Genomic DNA, 20,574 nt, shown 5'->3' on the forward strand with positions numbered 1-20,574 from the left:
TTTTACTTTGTCGATAATTCAGCGTTCTAGATAGGATATCTCCGAAGATGATCTTGAGTCTACCTTAATATTTAATCAATGAAAAAAATCATATAAAAGTTTCATAGATCATCATTATCGTGCTTTTGTGAACTCTTTTTATAAAATTCAAAACAAAAATTACTATTCAAAAAAGTACTATCGTTAAATAAATGTTTCTTTTTTTTTTTTGTAATATTGCACTTATTAAAAGGAAAGCAAAAACAACGACGATCAATATGTTCATATTCTCTTATATATCCGACGATATACAAATCTAAAATCTCTTGATATAGACAGTTTTATTCGTATATTACATACATTATAATGCATCACAATGAGTAATTACATTTGGTTTTTTTTGTTTTTCTTCTTTTATTACCTCTTGTGCGATATAATTAAATTCAGGAACGATCACGTCGTTTCCAACGTAATTATAATTCCGATTAAAATTTTTTATAGGAAGAATCGACGTGACCGAAACGTAGTTACATATCTTAGGAATCGTAATGTTACATCTATTACAACCTTATACGTTAATAGAATATTTCGCAATGTTACATTAATTAACTAATTACAATATGATACATTTTTCCTTCGAGCCTTTCCAAAAGCTCCAATAACTTCCGACGATGGATTTTGAGGTACGATAAGCAATATATAAGAATCTTCTTTTCACTCTATACTTAATGTCCAGTAAAATGTCGATCTTATTTTAAAGCTTGCTTGATCTATTATAGAGTTTGATAGAAAATGAATATAAAAAAAAAAAGAAAAGAAAAGAAAAGATAAGAAAAGAATAAAGCAAAAAAGAAAAAGAGAAAAATGAAACGATAAACGTCAAACATTACTTTCAATGAAAATACGTGATTATTTACAAACTCGTAACGTTACAAGAAAAAAAAAAGATCGACATTTTACAGGTTGTAAATAAGTACACGCGTATAACACGTGTAATATTAAAAAGGATGCTATCTCTTACGAAAAATTTTCGAAAATCTTTAAAGCCGTACACTCTCTTTCTAAAGAATTTTAAACGCGTTCAAAATTTCTCACGTAGATACCTAAAAAAAAAAAAAAGAAGAAGAAGAAGGAAGAAGAAGTAGAAGAGGATGATCGTCGGTTCGTTTCTTTTTTTCTTACGATCATGAAAAGATCGAAGAAAAATATCGAACGACGTAAAAAATATACACAAATTCTCTCCTCGTCCATTTCCTTTCTCTCTCTTTCGTTTCTCGTTTTCTAATGTTTCAGTCGATAGTGAATCCATTTGTCGTCGTCGGATTTTTATCACGTGACGTTGATTTCTTCGTCCTCTTCGTTTTCGGTCTGTTCTTCCGGTCTCTGAGGACTCGTAAGAGGACTCACATCGCTGAGGTCCATCCTTGGCCTATCGCCGTCGGCATCGCTCAAATCCGGATTTGGATTGTTCTTATTTGGTAAAGTTTGTTCCCGAGAACCTCCTGTAGCTAGAAGTTCTCTCTCTTTACTGTTACGCCATTTCATTCGTCGATTTTGAAACCAGATCTTTACCTGAAATGATAGATTAAACGAAATTATGATTAACGTAAATCCTTGAGAAGAAAGAAAAAGAAAGAGAGAGAGAGAGAGAGAGAGAGAGAGAGAGAGAGAGAGAGAGAGAGAAATAGAAATAGAGAGAGAAAGAGAGAGAGGGAGAGAGAGAGAGGGAGAGAGAGAGAAAGAGAGAGAGGGAGAGAGATAGAATGGAGTAAAAACTTTACCAAGAAAATAAAGTAGGTATCTATTTCTCGCGATATTAATAATGCGTGACGTCGAACGATATTAAAATTCATTCGTCCCACACAAACCGGGTACCGCCTCTTTCCGGCCGGACTTTTCAATAAAGCGCGAAGGGTGTTCGCACGGATGACCGAGCTCTCTCTCTCTCTCTCTCTCTCTTTCTCTCTTTTTCTCCCTCCTCTTCTCTATCATCGATTTAAATCCTCCTCTGTTTTCTTTTTCTTTTCTCTCTCTCTCTCTCTCTCTCTCTCTTTTTCTCTCTCTCTCTCAAACCTCTCATCTCGCTCTCGATAAAGACATCGAACGAACGAGGGAGAGAAATGGTGATGATACGTAGAAAGGAGTAGAAGAAATTCTCTCTCTCTCTCTCTCTCTCTCTCTCTCTCTTTCTATGTATGTATGTACGTATGTGTACGTATATGTATATGTGGTCCAACGGAGGAGATGAAGGAGAAAGAAAGAAGATGAAGTGGAAGTAAGAAGAGAAGAGTCACCCCCTTATTTTCGTACGCTAAAGACCATGCATTACCGGGGCCGTTCAACGGGCCAACGTCAAACGCACACGAGACCTGAAATTCTTCCCCCTTCTCTTCCCCCTCTTTCCCACTCTATCTAACCACCCACCCATACACCCGAATCGAACCGAACGAACCTTCTCTGGCATACACCCTCTCTCCCCTCCATCTCTTCTCAAGCCACCCTCTCTCATCCTCCTCCCCCTTAACCTCCACCAGTACCTACTACTTCGGTACCCTTCCTGCCACCGCTCAATCCCATCCGCCACTTTATTATACGCGTTCCTGCCTTGAGCCGTGCTCCACGGAAAATCGTTGACCCCGCGGCCGGATTGATTTACCTAAACTGCTTTTCGAATTTTCATTCGGTGGTCGAGGTGTGCGCTTGACACCATCACAGAAAAAGAGAGAGAGAGAAAGAGAGAGAGAGAAGGAAGAAGAAAGGAAATGGATGTTCTAAAATCTAATACTATAAATGCATATGTTATTGCTTATATCTCGTAATCGATGAATTAATTCTATAATTCTATAACGTGTACTAATTATAAACAGATATAATTTATAATCGGTAAAACACAAATTTTCTTTGAAAATAAATTAGATAAAACAAAAGGTTCGGATATGAATTGATGATTAATCTTTGTTGGGAAGAGAAGAATCGGGGGAAGCGTGAAATAATAGTTAAAAAATACAACATTCATATACACACACATACACAGAGAGAGAGAGAGAGAGAAAGAGAGAGAGAGAGACATACACACACACGTATGTATGTATATAAGTTATATAATACAGAAAGGTTAATAACGAAATTTATCGTTGAAATCGTAAGACGTAAAAAACGGTATACGTTATTTCAGGATAGAAAACAAAGCTCGTGAAGCAATAGCGAGTCCATTAATTGCTCGTAATCCGTTTCAGAGCGAGCATTAAATCCGCTTGCGAATGGGCGAACGGACGTTTTTCGCAAGTTTCGCACAATGTGATCGCACGCTCGCGACCGGCAATTTAACGCATAATCAGTGTGCAGTTGGTTATTGTTTAAAACATTGGGAATTTTCACGCAAGGCCGCGCGTATGCACTTGACACCTTCGGACGCGAGCGATATGACGTGCTAATATACTCCAGCTTTTAGGCTCCGCTCATACGAGCAACGTTAACATAAACAACATCGTTCACAACAATGCACGCGTGCATCGGATATCGGTTGTGAGACTAATTACGAGCACTCCATTTTAGTTTCTAATTCTAATACCATATATTAATAATATTAGTTAGTTGTCATTGTGTTAAGGGCTTCATTTAATAATATCTATGAAATATATTTTATTATCTATATCATTTTAATATAATTATCTTTACTTCATATAATAATATTATTATCGATATATTACTACGTAAGGGTGTAATCATACGAGTTTTACTTTTTTTCTTTCTTCTTTTTTTTTCTATTTATCTACCTAGGTTACGTAAGGATAGATAAATGGGGTTAATTTTTATTTGACATTAAAGATTGGTTAGTACTACTATTATTGCTGCTACTACTACTATCTTACTACTACTATCACTACTACTGCGGTGACTAACTCTTCCTTTGAAAATATTTAAAAGTGACATTGCTTGTTGTATTTTTTTTTTTAATATATCGAACGTTCTTTCATATTATATACATATGTATAAAAGAAATTATTAAACGATAAAACTTTTATTTTATATTTTAAATAAATAAAACATATTATAAAACAACTTATATTATGGAAGATAAAAGGTTCAATTTTAACGTAACAAAAAGGCAGAACGTCCAACGTTCGTTCAGGATTTTACGATCGATATTTATGGAAATATCGAGATAGAGGATTAATCGTTGAATTATGCCGCTCGACGTGCCAACGCTTTTGTACTCTCCACCACGTTTAGGATATACTCGTATGAAATTCGTTAGCAAAACTACTACGTATAATGGGTGCCGGTTTAACTCTATGTTTATATATTTAAGCCCGTGTGATATCTGGTGCTCACAATTGTATTCAATAATTACAATCTCGTCTCGCTTTATGCTCTCGCTTTGACATAATAAAAGGAAGAAAGGAAGAAAAGAAAAGGAAAAAAAAAAAAAGAAATAATCGGAATGAAACTAACGAAAAAGATTTACTTTTATCGTATATTCTGTAATCGCGATCGTTTCGTTTTTCAGAACATCTCGATCGATGACACACGACACATACATCCTAGTATTAGAGATTAATGTCGAAGTGAGGAAGAAATATGTGAAAGTTAATAAAAAAACAAAAAAAGAAAATAAACAAAATAAATAAATAAATAAATAAGAAATATGAAAAAGGGAAAAGGAAAAAGGAAAAAAGAACAAAAGAAAGAAAGAAAAAATAAATAAACTTCGTTACGAAATGAAGAAAAGTTTCGATGCTGGATGACCGTATCGCGAACGATTTTCCAAAATTTTCATCTGACGTGGCAAGAGCGTGCATCTGACGCGATCGCGAAACCCTAACGACCTGACGTGCTAATATTCTCTTTGGCCTTAGGGTGTACTCACACGGAGTCGTGTACTGACCCGACTCGACCTCTGTCATGCGAGAAAGAGACAGAGAGAGAGAGAGAGAGAGAGAGAGAAAGAGAGAGATTATAGAAGGGGTAGAGGTAACAGGTACGTAAAGGGCTCGTGTCATAACCCTTAACACGTAAGCGTTGAATTTTCCTTTAACTCGCCGACGATGACCACCAACGTGGGTGTTGTACATATATATTTATAAATAAATATATATATATATATATATATATATATATATATGTATGTATGTATGTATGTACATAATGCGTTACGACAAAAGAGGAACAACCTGCGAGCAGCAAAGTCCGGAAATGAGGTGTAAGCTGGGACGTATTTGTCTCTGAAAATTCAACGGGGCGTTATTCTGATCGCTCAAAGTGTTCGTTAATGTCACAAGAAATTCCGTTTTCTTGGACGGCAAATGTTTAAGTTGCTTTTTTTTTTGTTTTGTTTTATTTTACCTCTCTTATTTTCGACGTCACGTAGGGGGTACGTGACGACGCGACTCGTACTTCCTTTCTTGTCTTTTCTTTCCTTTCTTTCTTTCTTTCTGTTTTTCTCTTCGCACACTTTTTTATTTAACAAACAAAAGTCGACGCACTGCGAAAGGAGGCTTTGCTTTCTGGATCCCTCCTTCTTTTCGTTTTACGTTTACCGGGAAACGGCGGTGATTGATTATCCCGTCAACGGCAGGCAGGACGGAAACTAACAAAAGTAACAAAGCGCCTACGCCCGGTAGAAAGCGAGAGGGAGAGAGACAGACAGAGAGAGACAGAGAGAGAGAGAGAGAGAGAGAGAACGAGAAACAAAAATAGAAAGAAAGAGTGCTCTTTTCGGCAAAGTTGAATTGCTCGTTGTTCATCGATCTCATCGTTCAGTCTGTTTGTCATTCAACCTTAATTTCATGTCGACCTTGATCGAAGTAGAATGAGGACATAGGACCGAAGAGAATAGAGGACAAAGTAGATGGACATAGATGGAATATAGTTTAAAAAGAATTTTGATAATCTAAAAATATTGGTATATATACATAATATATGTATAAATTATATATATATATGTATGTATATAAATGGTTTATCAATACAGATAGTTTGATCATTTCGTTTCCACTTCGCGACGAGTATATAGCATAATACCTTCTTACGTATTATCCGCTGAAACGATCCCCTATATCTCGATTCTCGAGTGATCTCAGACAGCATTCTCGTCTCGCGAGTGAGCAATCGTATTTCAACTTCGAAAGCGATCCCCCGGGTTCTGTCCTTTCCTTCAATTTCTAAAGATTCATTCTCATTCTCGGCACCAACTTCTTACAAATTAGTTCGATAATCGATTTTATTTTATATATATATATATATATTCTCGTGATTATTTATCGACAGATATAGATATAAATATAAATATGAATTGTGCGTGTTAGTGTACAAACTATGCTTGAAATAGCCGAATCGAGCTTAATGACGATATCCAAAACGCGTTACAGTACCTCTTTACCATAGGAACAGCATAATAGTTAAACGATTACCCGTCGCATTTCTCTCTCGTATATCTCTCGTATAACGATATAACCGAATGAAATATACTGGTAAACGCGAAAGCTTCGCAGAGCCATAGGAATAAAAAGTTAAACGGTAGCGGAGTTAGCTCGATGGAAAAACGAGCTTGGTTACATGGAAACGAACGCGAGAACTTTCGAAAACACGAAAAAAAGAAAAAAAGAAAAAAAAATTAGAAGAACATTAAAAAAGGAAAAATAAAAAAAAGGCAGTAGAACAGAAAGAAAAAAGAAAAAGAAATAGGAAAGAAAGAAAGAAAGAAAGAATGAAAGAAAACGAGAAAACGAAAAAGGAAGATCGACGAACGTTTGAAAATAATCTTGCGAAAGGGATTGACGAGGCGAGTAGGCGGGAATGGAGTCGAGAGAAGGGGAGGGAAGTAGATAGAAGTGAGGGAAGAGGATTAGTAGTAATATTTCCTTTTAGATTCTTAAGAAAAAGTCAGATTTTTACGAGGGAACTTGGATATAACTCGATCTCCTCTCTTTTTGAAAGATTAAAAAGATGTTGCGCTTCTTTCCTAAGGGATCGACTTATATACCTATAAATGTGTGCGCGAGTCGGAAAGAAAGAGAGAGAGAGAGAGAGAGAAGGATCAGGATCGCCATATCGCCGTACGATAAGATCAGGCATAACGACGACATCCGAAACGCGTTATATAGAGTGAGCGAGTGGGTAATCGTTAAACGATTGGCTGCAGCCACCCTCTCTACCTTCGAAGACAAGCGGTAGAGTGAGAGAGTAAGAGTGTGAGAGAGAGAGAGAGAGAGTGAAGAAGGGTGCACGAGAGGTGAGAGCCACGGTTCCGACCCCCAGCTGGAAATCCTCCTCCGTTTAACTCTCCCCTCTCGAGCCTGGTCGACCGCCCGCCCTTAACTTCCGCCTACCCTCTTCGTCCTCGGTACGACTCGCCGTTCGTTCTCTTCGGCTGTCTTTCTCTCTCTCTCTCTCTCTCTCTCTCGTGCCATCCACGCAGTGCCTAGTGCGGTGGTGGCGCCATCTGGTGCAGTTTAATAAAAGACGATCGATTATGACGTCGGCCTCAGAACTACCCCTCAGTACTCACCCTCTCTATTTCTCTCTCTCTTTCTCTCACTCTCTCTCTCTTTCTCCATTGGAATACCGTTTTCCTCCTGCACTTCGATGTTCCTATATAAGAGAGAAAGAGATAGATAGATAGATATATGAGGATATAGAAGAATGAGGGAGAAAGAGAGAAAGAGAGAGAGAGAGAGAGTACCGTCTCCCTCCAAGAAGAGTGGGAAGGGATGAGTGAGATCAAACGTAAAAAGTACTGTGCAAAGCTGCCGCCGTGGAGAGATTCTGCGGGCGAAGCCAGTCGACGATCGGCTCTGATGTATGGAAAGGAACGTCGCCTGTTAATCGAAGGAAAGAAAGAGAGAAAGAGAGAGAGAGGGAGAGATAGATAGAGAGAGAGAGAGAGAGAGAGAGAGAGAGAGAAAGAGAGAGATAAAGAGATAAAGAGACATAAATTTTCGCGTGAATTTATTAAAGAGACATCGTGACACAATCGTTCGTGAGATTTTAAATCGATTTTATCTGATCGATAAAAATTAATTTGCCAAAATAATGAAAAATAAAAACGTACATGCTTTTATAATAATATATATTCGTTAAGATATTAGAGTACAAATTATAGACACTTCCTTTTTTCTTTTCTTTGTCTCTTTTTTTTTCTTTTTACTTTTTTAGTTTTCTTTAAACTTTCACGAATAATTTGCATTCGATTCGCGTGGTACGATCGGAAACATTGGGATTTCACGAATGAAAAAGGATCTTTTCATGTTTATCGTTATACACCCATCGAGTTTTATGGATACGATCTCGTGGTAACGCGGAAAGGAGAGGGAGAGAGAGAGAGAGAGAGAGAGAGAATGTATTTCGAGAATCGACGTTGGTTTCCGTTAGCGTTGGTGGTTCGCTCGAGGGGTGCCTGCCGGTTGCCTTTACGCTCGGGACACAATTTGCGAATTTACAATCCGTCTGCGTGCTGGTCGTATAACGCGGCTACAGCTGTGAGAGTGACTACGACCTGGCACAAATCGGAAGTGATATTTACCAAGAGAAATATCTGACGAGCCAAAAGCGATAACCGGACGTTACGCGGTATATCATTCTCCTTTACGAATTTTTTGATCTAACGAGAAAAATAGAATAATCATTCATTGATGAGCAATATCTAAGTACTTATTTAATCGATAATTTCGTTAAATCAAAATTGAAAAATTTATAAATGTTCGGGTTTAATTCGATCGTCGTAATGGTTAGGACCACTCGTAATCGTTAAAGTTAGTTTTATCGTTCAACGGAGCAAATGTCAAAACGCGTGCAAGTCTCTTTCTCTCTCTCTTCTCTATCTATCTCTCTTTCTTTCTTTCTTACTATTTCTCTCTCTTTCTTTCTTTTTCGTAGAAGTGATTAAAGTTGATTCACGAAGGAGAAATCTATATGCATACTAGAGTATTGTATATTCATGGTTTCTTAGCTCCTCTACCTTCGGGATAGCGTCGCGTTCTCAAAGTAAAATCCATAATGCATGAAGGTCCATGGGCTAAGCCGAAGAGCTTAAGCCGCAAGATATTGCGCAACGTTATATTCATGTTATGCCCTGCAAGAGGCAGCCTTTGTTTTTAATATCCACGGCAGATTGTGAGGGAAGTTAAAACGGCGGGTTACGTTATAACGAACTTTCATGCCGGTTTACGCGACTCGAATCGTCAGAGAAAGAGAGAGAGAGAGAACAGAGAAAAAGAAAAAGAGAAAGAGAGAGAAAGAGAGAAAGAGAGAGAGAGAGAGAGAGAGAGAGAGAGTGTGTGTATCTATTGCGTTTCACTATTCCTTTGGCGAAGCTTTTCGAAAATTAATGGGGAGATTCAATATCAGTACGTTTCCTTTCGCTGCAATATTACTATTATTTTTTTCTTTCTTGTTTTTTTTTGCTTGTTTTCGAAAAGAATCAGAAATAACTAAGATAACTAAGAATAACTTGAGTTTGATGCTCTGTAAATACGAATCTTACGTTAGGGAAGCGCCTTTTGTAAAAGGCAATCTCAGTTCTGTTCTAATGGCTACAAATTGATTTGACCGATGAAATCCTGGAAACTCTATATCCCGTTGAAACGCAAACCTAATGGTCGATCTATCTAACGTGTCAGTGTCAGTTTCGTGGGAAAAGGCAAGCTGCTCGTTCTATGGGCAGAGATTGAATCGAGTACACAAGTTACTCCGAGCTTCGCGGAGTCATTAGCGACGTTGAATTCGATAAATTCCAAATAGCGAGGGAGGAAGAGAGAGAGAGAGAGAGAGAGAGAGAGAGAGAGAGAGAGAGGAAGGGAGAAAGAGAGGGAAAAGTGACTTTGTTTCACAATCCGATTTCGAAAGCGATCGATCAATCGATCGAGTTTGATTGAAAAGGAGAAACAATTTAATTTGATAAAAATTAAAAAAAAAAAAGAAAAAAGAAAAAGAAACAAAAAAGAACAAAAAGAAAATAAACAAAAAATAATGAAATCACTATTTGAAAATTAAATGTTTGTCAATACTAAGGAAGCTCAATTGTTATATTTAAATAATGTGATACTTGCGATTATAATTTCGAAAGAAATTAAAATCTTTCGAAAGAGGAACAAGGTAACGAAATGTTCAGGCAAGTGATTTAATCCATTTTAGTTTAAACGTCCGTGTTGGTTTAGTTTAAATGCGAATGAGAAAACTCTTCGTCATTTGGACAAAGAAATCGAATGGATTCTATTATAGCGATATAATAATGTCGTTCCAATTCTAATAAGATATCTAATTATTACGAAAATATAATCTGTTATTATCGTTAAAGAAGAAAAGGCGAGAATCCTGTGACGCGAAGTTAACGACGAGGAATTAAATGGTAGGACGACAAGTAAAATCGTTCTCTCTCTCTCTCTCTCTCTCTCTCTCTCTTATCGCGAATTAAGAGCTCAGCGTGACTCTGACAGCCCTGCCAAGTTGTAAGAAGGGAAACTCCCGTGCCGTCGGTTTTGATTATGAAAAAGATAACAAGCCTTCAGGGCTTTCACCGATTTTTCCTTAAAGCTTTCCGCTCGTCCGACGGCGGGCGAAAATGTCTCGGGCACAAAAAAAAAAGAAGAAAAAAAAAGAAATAGAAGAAGGAAAGAGAAGTACTCGACTCGTCTTAATTCCAGATAATTTAAGACTGACTCGTTGATGACACTTCGCCCAAGGGCGACACAAAAGATTCTGATAAAATACACGTGCTATAGGGCGTTTATCTTATTGAAATAATTATTAGATAAAAAGATAAATAATGGATAATGCGTATACGTTTTGACATATCTTTATCGGAGTTAAAAGACGATAAAGTATAGCCAATGAAAAGTTATAATCGATTGTTGAAAATTAATCGATCATAACGAAGAATAAATATTGTTACGTTCAACAAAACGTAGATAATAATTCAAAACGTTGAAATACGTTTAATATTTAATATATTTATTGACCCGACGACGGCGTTAACGCTCGCATAATTTCATCCACGAGTAGAAGAGATCGTAGTGATCTCTCGAAGAGGATGTCCAAGTTATTCGACGATCGGTCTCTATAGATATAACGAACCATGGAGGGTAGGTTCACTCGCCATCACTAATTACTTTAGTTATCCCCCTTTAACCCTCGGCGTTTTCTCTTAAACCCACCCTCGTCATAAACTGTAGTGAAAGCTCGAGAAGGCTACCGAGTGAAACGGCACCTCAACTTCTCCTTCTGCTCCGCCCCATTCTCTTCGACTATCGCAAAGTGCGGATTCTAGCCCGCACCGCCACCCACAAATTCTCTCCAACCCTCCTCAACTCCCATCTCCTCGGAATCCTCCCCCTTTTCCCTTTCCCCTCCTAGAAAATCTTTATTATTATCATGCCGCCCGTAGACCGCACGTCTTTAATTAAAACTGAGAAAAGATTCACAGATCATGTGCGTTAGAGAGTTCGATAACTCAATAAAAATTTTTTCTCCAATGATTTACTTTTCATAATTCAAGATTTTTTTCCTCGGATCATTCACGAAATAGATAAAAAGAGAAGTAATGTAAATTTTCTTTATGTCGAATCTATCAACGAAGGTTCAAGCCTTTTGAAAAACATGAAAATGAATATATATATATATATATTTTCTTTTCTTTATATATAAAGAAAAGAAAATAGATTATCCGACACGTAGGGGACGAAGTGAAATTCGACGATTTTCTTTTTATATCGAACAAAATCGCAAGACGTCAAAATTCACTTTTCTCGAAGGAACTAAACGACAGATTTCTCGTATCTACGTGTGTGTAATATGTAATATCCAAATGTGTGAATGTATGTTTGAGTGTGTATCTGTGTGCCTTCGTCCATGCGCGATCTTTAGGTTTTCTCGTAAAACCAGTAGCAAGAGTGGCTCTCGACCAATCAGGGTAAAGGCATGGCGCTCGAGGTGTGAATTATACATGAGGATATATTCCCTCGCGTCACCCTCTTTCCTCTCCTCTATCGCCATTCACTCCTTTACCGGTTACCAGAGGCTTCCCTTGTCCTTGTTTGGGCGAGCTTATAGCCAGTAGTTACGCACACGTAGCGTCGAACGGGCTTTGGCGAACGTCGTCGGATTTTTCTCTTTTTTTTTTCCTTTTTTCCTCTTTTTTTCCTCTTTTTTATTTCCTTTTTTCCTTTTTTTCTCATTTTTTTTCTGTTGTCGAAAATTCACGAGGAGACCAATCAAAATATTTTTTGCTGAGAAAAAATTTTCATAAGCGATTCGCACATCCGACGGGAGGAATAAATACGATTTTTGAAGAAAAATTTCGTCCTTGTTTCTAACTTTAATATTTTACACGTTGCCATCAAAATTTCTCATTCGCAAACGTTAACGTGGACCACACGCTCGGCGGCTACGGGCGGCGAAGTACGCTCATGAAATCAAATGAAACTAACTCACAGCGCTATTTCCCGGTACCGTTTAGTTTCATTAGCGCCGCCACAGCCGAACCAAGCTGGTAACACCAGGAACAACGACATTGGGACGTTCGTGTGTTGCGCGACGAGCGAGTGAGCACGCGCGCGCACGTTTGCACTCGCTCGTTCTGCTGCTCGGTCGTACGTGTTGTAGATAGGTAGATAGGTAGGTAGGTAGGTAGGTAGGTACGTGTGCAACTAATGAACTGGCATCGCCCGATTAACCCCAAACCGAGAGTGTATTATGTGCCTAACTCTACGTGCATCTACTCGATGTTCCTCTTTGTGTTGATACGTATATACATACGTGCTACTACCGTCAATGAAACGGATAGATAGATATCCGTCCTGGCGCAAATCGTTCGAACGAAATAACGCTAAATTAATAATCAATTTTTACAATGATTTCAACTAATAATGAATTAAGATAAAATTATCCTAAAAAAATTTTCTCACCTGGGAATCCTTAAGGCCGAGCTTTTCCGCTAGCTTCTTGCGATCGGGTTTGCTGATATACTTTTGTATTTGGAACCTTTTCTCGAGGCCGCGTCTTTGAAGATCCGAAAAAACCGCTCTTCTCATCATACCTCTTCGTGGCTTTCCACGAGCGTTCGTCGCCCAAGGAAAGACCAATCCTGTCCCAGCGAAATCACCGAGGCCACCTTGAATGGCACCAGGAAATGCAGCTCCACCACCTGGTGCCGCCGGATGATGAGTTCCAGTACCAGAATTTGCGACTGAATAAGAGAAATAAGAATTGTCCGATCAAAACGATTGGTCCAGACTCGTTTCTTCGAATTAACGTACAAGTAGATATATTTCGAGTTGTTATAAGGAGAAAGAAAAAATGGCGTAGAATAGAATTGAAGTTCATCGATCGCTTGTCGAAACCCGTGCCCGATAGCAATTGAATCAAAGTCATCTAATAACGAACGGCCAATTGAATCTCCAGATCGTATCTGCGCGATATTGCCAAGCTGAGCATGATGGTATTATCTGCACCGATGATATTTGCACGCACTTGTTGCATGCGTGCATTTCGCTTGTGGCGGTGCATGTACATAATATGGTAGTGCTTTCACTACACTTCATATGCACTCCATGTCCCATACGAGCCTACCTATAACAAGATATTCGATAAACTCGTGCCCCAGCACGTACCCGTGCGCGTTTATACGCTCGGCGTTCTCTGCACCGCATGCGGAAGTTTCGCTTTTATATGCTCATCGAAAACCCGTTTCCGTCTAGCGCACGGTGTGCGGCGTCTGTTCATTAACTTTTTCGACCCGGCAAAGCTGAAAATGACGCGAACCACGAGCTTTCTTTCTATTTCGACGTTTCACTCTCGACGGATGAATTTCATACTGAAATAAATATATAAACAAAAATAAATAAACAGAAAAGAGAGAGAGAGAGAGAGAGAGAGAGAGAAAAGAATAGGAAAAAAAGAAAAAAAAATAGAAAAAAACCTCTCGGACTCACCGGTTAAATACGGGCCTCTGTAAAATAATTGTTGTAGAGTGTGATGAGCGTTTGGAGGCAAATGACGTTGTGGTGGTTGATGACTTGGCCTGTGATAAGGATGATATGCAGCAGGTCTCGCTATGGGCTTGGCTATGTTGTATCCTGCTGAATTTTGTAAATTTTGCAGAAAGGCGGGTATCGCTTCCGGTGGCAATCCTTGAAAGTTCTCTGTTGAAAAATACGAGTGATCAGTGATAAAAAAATCAATTAAATCAAAGAAGATAGGAAATATACGTTCGCATTACGGTACGTTTAACATGATCCCTCGGAACATTTCGAGAACCTGGATTATCGTGCGGTAGAACGCCTAAGTCGGTGTATTCCTTGCGACGCATAATTCGAGCTGACACCCCCGAGTAAACCCTCCTGACGGCTCCGGGCAAATCCCGACTTCCTGTTGACGCACGCTTCAACACCTCCGACGGAGTAAATAATACTACGTTTCTGTTCCGTACTGTTATACGTAGAATAACCGTCTACCATCGGGGTGTTGATATCTTTTTAAATGTTGCACGTTTTGAATTAATAATAGGTGTACGTAATTATTGTTGCTGTTTTTTTTTTCGTTGATAAAAAAAATATAAGAAAAAGGGAGTAAACAAAAGAAGAAGATAAAAAATCTTTGAATTATGATCATCGATAAAATGACCTATCCTTTGGCATGAGGGATCCATCTACTTACGATTTTTATTGTAATATATGTATGTATATCTATATACTTTTTTCTTTTATCTTCTTCGCACGGCCACGCCCAAGAAAAGGAACGCGTTTGAGAAAAAAAAACAAGAAAAAAAAGAAAAAAAGAAAAGAGAGAAGGAAAAAAAATTGACGTGTTCAAAAATAATAAAATAATGGGGATTCCTTGCTTAGGATTTAGAAGAAACGCGGAGAAAAAACGAAAAGGGCGGTTCGTTGCGAAAAAAGGAGGAAATATAGAAAAGAGAGAAATGGTAGTAGGAAGCTTTGCCTTGCGCGTTCGAACAGACAATACCCTGACAATGGCCCATACACGAGGTCCCATTGTGCCTGTAGACCCCATAAAATACTCATCGCCTTTTATCGTTGTTTTCGTAGCCGGCCAATGAGAGAAGCTTTCCGGCAACTTAGAGTTCTGACGGCGGACTAATAACGGCTTAACCTCCAACGGAAACACTGAATGGGAAGACTTTTTTTTTCAACCCGCCACTCCCCCTTTGAGATGGTCTTCACATCAAGGCCTACTTTTCCACCCCTTACAACTATCTAGTTCTCTCTCTCTCTCTCTCTCTCTCTCTCTCTCTCTCTTTCTGTCTCCCCTTTTCTCTCTGCTTATTCTTTGTGAGATTAAAACTCTGGTTCGTAGAGTCTAGAAACTCCGAAACGACTCGCGTGTGTTATTACAGTTGTAATATCCTCTCTTTATATACGGGAGGCTTAAGGACCCTCCTTTTTTCTTTTTTTACTTGCCCCCTCCACACATATACCTATATATATTTCTATCTTTGTCTCTCTATCTATCTATCTCCACCTACCGCATACGGTATATAACATATCGGTGGTTTTTCTAAGGGATTAAGGTTTTTGATGCATTATTAACTAGATACCATTGCAGGTTTTCCCTGTGAATAGGAAGCTAAAGACAGAGAGAGAGGGAGAAAGAGAGAGAGAGAGAGAGAGAGAGAGAGAGAGAGAGAGACATATGCGCACGTTGGGATATGCAAGTGAGGAAGGGGTCTGTGGAATGAATTCAACGTAGTTCGTTTCAATATGATCTCTGTTTATTTAACACGCATGGTTAACTAACTGATTTCCTGCTATATAATTTCGTGCTCGCCTTGGTTAGAGAGCATCCTCTTGATTAATCGTCCGTGCAAGAACATCTTGTTTTTCTAAGGAATTCTTTAAGGGTCGCATGAATTTAGAACGAGGGATGAAAATCGAGAGATGACGAAGATTTCGTGATTTCTTTCTCTCTTTTTCTTTATGTCTCTCTTTCTCTTCCTCCCTCTCTCTTTTTCTTTCTCTCTCTCTCTCTCTCTCTCTTTCTCTCTCTCTCTCTCTCTCTCTCTCTCTCTCTCTCTCTCATTCGCTTATTCCTTTTCTCTTCTTTTTTCATCTCTTCTACGTACTTAACCGAAACACAACGTTTCTATCGTTCGCGTGTACCTGAGTTTAATTTAAAAAAAACCGATAGGCAGCCACGTCGCGTAGCCATCAGTCGCATAAAACAAACTAAATCGGGAGACAGAGAAAGAGAGAAAGAGAAAGGAAACAAAGCAAAGAGAAAATATATACGTATATCTCGGAGTCGAGTCTCCGCGCTCTCTCTCTATCGCGATTTATAACGAATCCCGTCACGTCGACACATTCGATATCGGAAAATATCAATAATCGCTGTATGTAGCAAAAACATGAACAGACAGAAGGACAAAGAGCGAACCGAGAATGGGAGTGAGAGAAAGAGAGAGAGGGAGGGAGAGAGAGAGAGAGGGAGTGAGAGAGAGACAGAGAGAGAAAGGCAAGCTAGTAGGAGTGACAGAGAAAGGATCGGTAAATCGTCCAACGACCAGTGAAAATGGTATTCGAAATTCAACGTCGCTCTCTCGTCATTCCTCCTCCTCCTCCACCTCCACCTCTTCCTCATCCTCTTCCACCCTCTAACCGTCCTCTTCTATCGTAACATCCCACCGGGAGAGCGGCCACCACCCATCCGGCCATTCGACGACGCGTGTACCCCGGCACGCACTCTCGTTTCGTCGATGAATTTCGAGTTTGTTGCCAATCACTTTTTCGCGCAATTATTTCACTACGTTTCGACATGACGTACAATTGGTTGGCGAGGGTGCAAGGGGGTGCCGGTCGGTCCGACCTCGCGAGGGGGGTGGTTACCATGGCGGGCGAACGAGGAGAGATGAGATGAGAGGAGGAAGGGGTCGAGAAAGAGGGGGAGGGCAGGTGAAGCTGGAAGTGGAAGTGGAGCGAGAGGTGAGGAGAAGGGATGTAACACATGCACGTGGCACGGTCAATGCATCCACTATATCCCGACAAATGCATGAAATCCCACCCTCCGTATCGGCTTCTACCTCACCCCTTTCCCTTTCCTCCCCTACTCCCTCCACCACCACCACCTCCTCCTCCTCCTCCTCCTCCACCTCTTCCTCCTCTTCCTCCTCCTCCGATTTAGCCACGAACATCCTCGCGGTCCTCACGGCGCATGCATGCAATTCGCTGATGTTAAATGCAACATTCAACCCCCCTGCCTATCTCTGTCTGTACACCCCCTCTCATTCTCTCCCCCCCCTCTCTCTACCTATCTATCTATCTATCTCTTGCTTGCTCGTTCTTCCAACCCAACCTCTCTATCTTCCTCCCTCTTTACCGATCGTGACGCCTCGTGCAGCGTGCCGTGCCGTACCTGCTACGTCTGTATCCGCTACGTTTATCGCGCCGCGGGTGGACTTCATCGACGGTGTGTCAATCACGGAATGGTACAGATGGAATAGAGGAACAAAAAAAAAGGACGAGCCGGGCGAGGATCGCAATGACGGGATGGCCGAGTTCACCGAACGAACTAAACTCATGATTCCTATGTACCACCTCTGGTATGCTTTTTTCTTCTTTTTTTTTGTTCCTTTCTTTTTTCTTTTCTTTCTCCTTTTCCTTTTTTTTTTGTTTTTCTTCTCCTTTCACCAGAAAAATTATTTCCCAAAGAAAAGAACGCCACAATCTTGTTCGTTAATAAAAGACATTCGTTATGATACTTAAAACAGCTATCGGAGATCCGTCGGACGATTAATACGCGTCATTAACATTATTACGAGTTCTATAACGTCATACTTATCACGAATGATCGGGAGAAATTGAAAAGCGGATAATGTAATCGCAGCGCCAGGTATGTACCTTGGGCTATCGAAAATGAATTGGCTGTCGAAAGATGTACAACGTTAAACGATTTATTAATGACATCATGCCGATATCTCGAAACTTTTGTACCATTTATTTCAATTCCTTATCGTTTAGGGCGTCGGTTATAAACCGCATAACTCGATGATAGGTTAACGCGTAAAACGATTTAAAGTGTAATAACGAAGCAAGCCTGTTAATGGTCCGACAATTATCAAAGGTTATCAATATAGTGACCGGTTCGTCGGCAGTTGAAAGGAAACGCGATAAGAGCGGCCGGCAATACATCATTGGATTCTACCGCTTGTCTAATATTATAGGCACCAATCGTAAGGGCTTAATATTGGGGTGAAGGTAAGTGGCCGACCAGCTGACGCCCTTGCTCCACCCTGCACGCACGCTGCGACTCGTCTTGAGGGTGTGCGGATGAGATTTAGGGACCGCCGACAGAAGTCTGCTCGCGACACTGATTTGTGGTGAGCTTTGTTTCAACACTCTAAATTCTATCCGACGAGTAAGGAAAAGTTTCATCTCACGACGAGCGACGGTAGAATGTTTATTCTTTTATTGTCAATGAGAGTACACGTGTTTCTTGTGAACGTCGTTTCGAAGATGTAAGTTTGAAGGAGAAAAAGAGAAAAAGAGAGAAAGAGAGAAAGAGAGAGAGAGCGAGAAGGACAGAGAAAGAGAGTTAAAAAGGGAAGAAGAACGGGATCTAATTCATTTTAACGATGCTAGAGATCATTTTCCGAAGACGTTAATATCGTACATCGAAGAGAAAACATTTACCAGGATGCGGTCTCCTATCGTGATTGCCACCGAGTATCGCGTTGACGCTGAACTTGAGCTGCGGCTTCTCCTTCTCCTGTATAGTCCTACAGGCAGGTCCCAAGCATTGCTCGTCGCCGCAGGAACAGGCGGTCGTCCTCTCGCCTATCCTGTCGAGTCCACGCTCGCTGCTCACCGAGGCCTCCCTCTCCCCGTGAATCGTCATATCGTCGGACGTGTGCATGACGTTTCTGCATCCAAGGTCGTAGCGCCTGTCCGCATGGATAGAGGAAGGGACACGTTCACCAGTGAGAATTCCCGAATCATCCCGATCCCTCTCGCCGTGAAGACCACCGTCCATCTCCGTAGAGACACGATCCTCATCGGCATTCGAGTTGCACGAGTCCATCGCCGAGTTCGATCGATTCTCGATCCTCTCGTTGCAGAGTCTCTCCATCGCGCACAGACGCTCAACGACATTATTGTGAGACTCTCTCTCGCTCTCAACGTCGACGTACGCGTTCTGACCTCTCTCCAGAGGTCCTTCCTTCCCACGAAGGAATTGCATCCTCTCGTCCCGTTGAATTTGACGATCCAATCTACCACTACTATTACTACTACTACTACTATTACCACCACCACCACCACCAACAACGACACCGTTGTTATTCGCTCGCTGATGATCCCTGCAATCCATCATCTGGCCAGATCGATCAATTCCTCGTGATCCAACTATCGATGATCTTTGCTGTTCCGAGTGTTCTTGACTTACACTCGGTGGTGTTGGAGACAATCTCTCTCTACCGATTCGTAGATTAGCCTCGCATTCTCTCTCCCGCTGTCGTGCTACCAAACTAGCCGCCCAGTTCAAGGTCAGACTAGTCAAGTCCGTCCCTGACGAGGCCTTACTTTGGAGGAGATTCTCCATTAAGAAGGGCGAGGTCATTGCACTTTGCTGCAGATTCTTCAGCATCGCCGCTGACGAGGGGAACATAGCACGGCTCCCTTGCTCCACTCTCTCTTTCTCTCTCTCTCTCTCTCTCTCTCTTTCTTTCTCTCTCTTTTTTCTTACGTTTCTTTTCTTTCTTCTTCTTTGCTCGAATGATTATCGAGGACCCATTAAATCATCCTCTTTGAGATCTCGTACATTTCTACTTCGTCAAGATCGAAGGACACACATTCTTTTCTCTTTTTCTCTCTGTCTTTTTATTTATTTATTTTTTTTTTTAATAATATCAACGAATCATATTCGCAATACCGAAAAAAAAACGATCGTTTTACATCCGCGACGCTACGCGATTTCTGATATTGAAAAAGAGAGATATTAATCCGCCATTCTGTATAAATTAAAAAATGATCATGAACAATATTTCTCTTCTTTAACTTCCTCGCTCGTGGAAAACCATTTAAAATTTTATCTCACTCACTCTCGTACTCACACGAGATATAAGGAAAATAAATAAGACGACACAAGCACCATTATCAATTTAAAATTACGGAACGAAAAGGAAAAAGAAAAGAAAAAAAAAAAGAAATACTCTTAGCGTGGTCGATCGTATAGAGGAACGCGAATGCGAGCGGGTAGAGAAACGTGCGATTTCGGCAGCGGAATGTCAACTGACGTGCGCTTGAGAACAGAGAAGGGGGGTTAGTGTGGCAGCGCGCAACGTGCGAGCGTGCGACCCTCGAATGAAGGCCCACAAAGCAGCATATAGTTGGCACTCGAGATCCCATCCTCCCTCCCTTTCCCGGAGACACCCCTCCTACCTTTACCACGGCCGGGAGTAAACGAAGAAGGGAGAGAGCGAAGGGGTGGTGGTTGCTCCGACGCCTCCTTCCTTCATCACCCCTCTCTCTCTCTCTCTCTCTCTTTTTCTCTATAACCCCCCACTAAAGCACCTTTTTCGCTCTTAGGTGAGATAATACAGACTATAAGCCGAGCAATTCGGGGTTTGGCTCGCTCGGTAATGCCGTA

At 40.5% G+C, this 20,574-nt stretch overlaps 1 protein-coding gene across 1 annotated transcript; it reads right to left on the reverse strand.

The window, feature by feature from the left end:
- Nucleotides 1–323: 323 nt before the first annotated feature.
- On the reverse strand, nt 324–20,270 carry LOC124424276. The gene is made up of 4 exons (XM_046963094.1): nt 18,621–20,270; nt 13,908–14,117; nt 12,882–13,162; nt 324–1,551 (listed from the first exon to the last, which is right to left on the reverse strand). The coding sequence occupies exons 1-4, from the start codon at nt 19,591–19,593 to the stop codon at nt 1,309–1,311; spliced, it is 1,707 nt and encodes a 568-aa protein (XP_046819050.1). The 5' UTR covers nt 19,594–20,270; the 3' UTR covers nt 324–1,308.
- Nucleotides 20,271–20,574: the final 304 nt, after the last annotated feature.

Source organism: Vespa crabro, chromosome 5, assembly GCF_910589235.1.
Source record: "Vespa crabro chromosome 5, iyVesCrab1.2, whole genome shotgun sequence".
NCBI classification, from domain to species: Eukaryota; Metazoa; Arthropoda; class Insecta; order Hymenoptera; family Vespidae; genus Vespa; species Vespa crabro.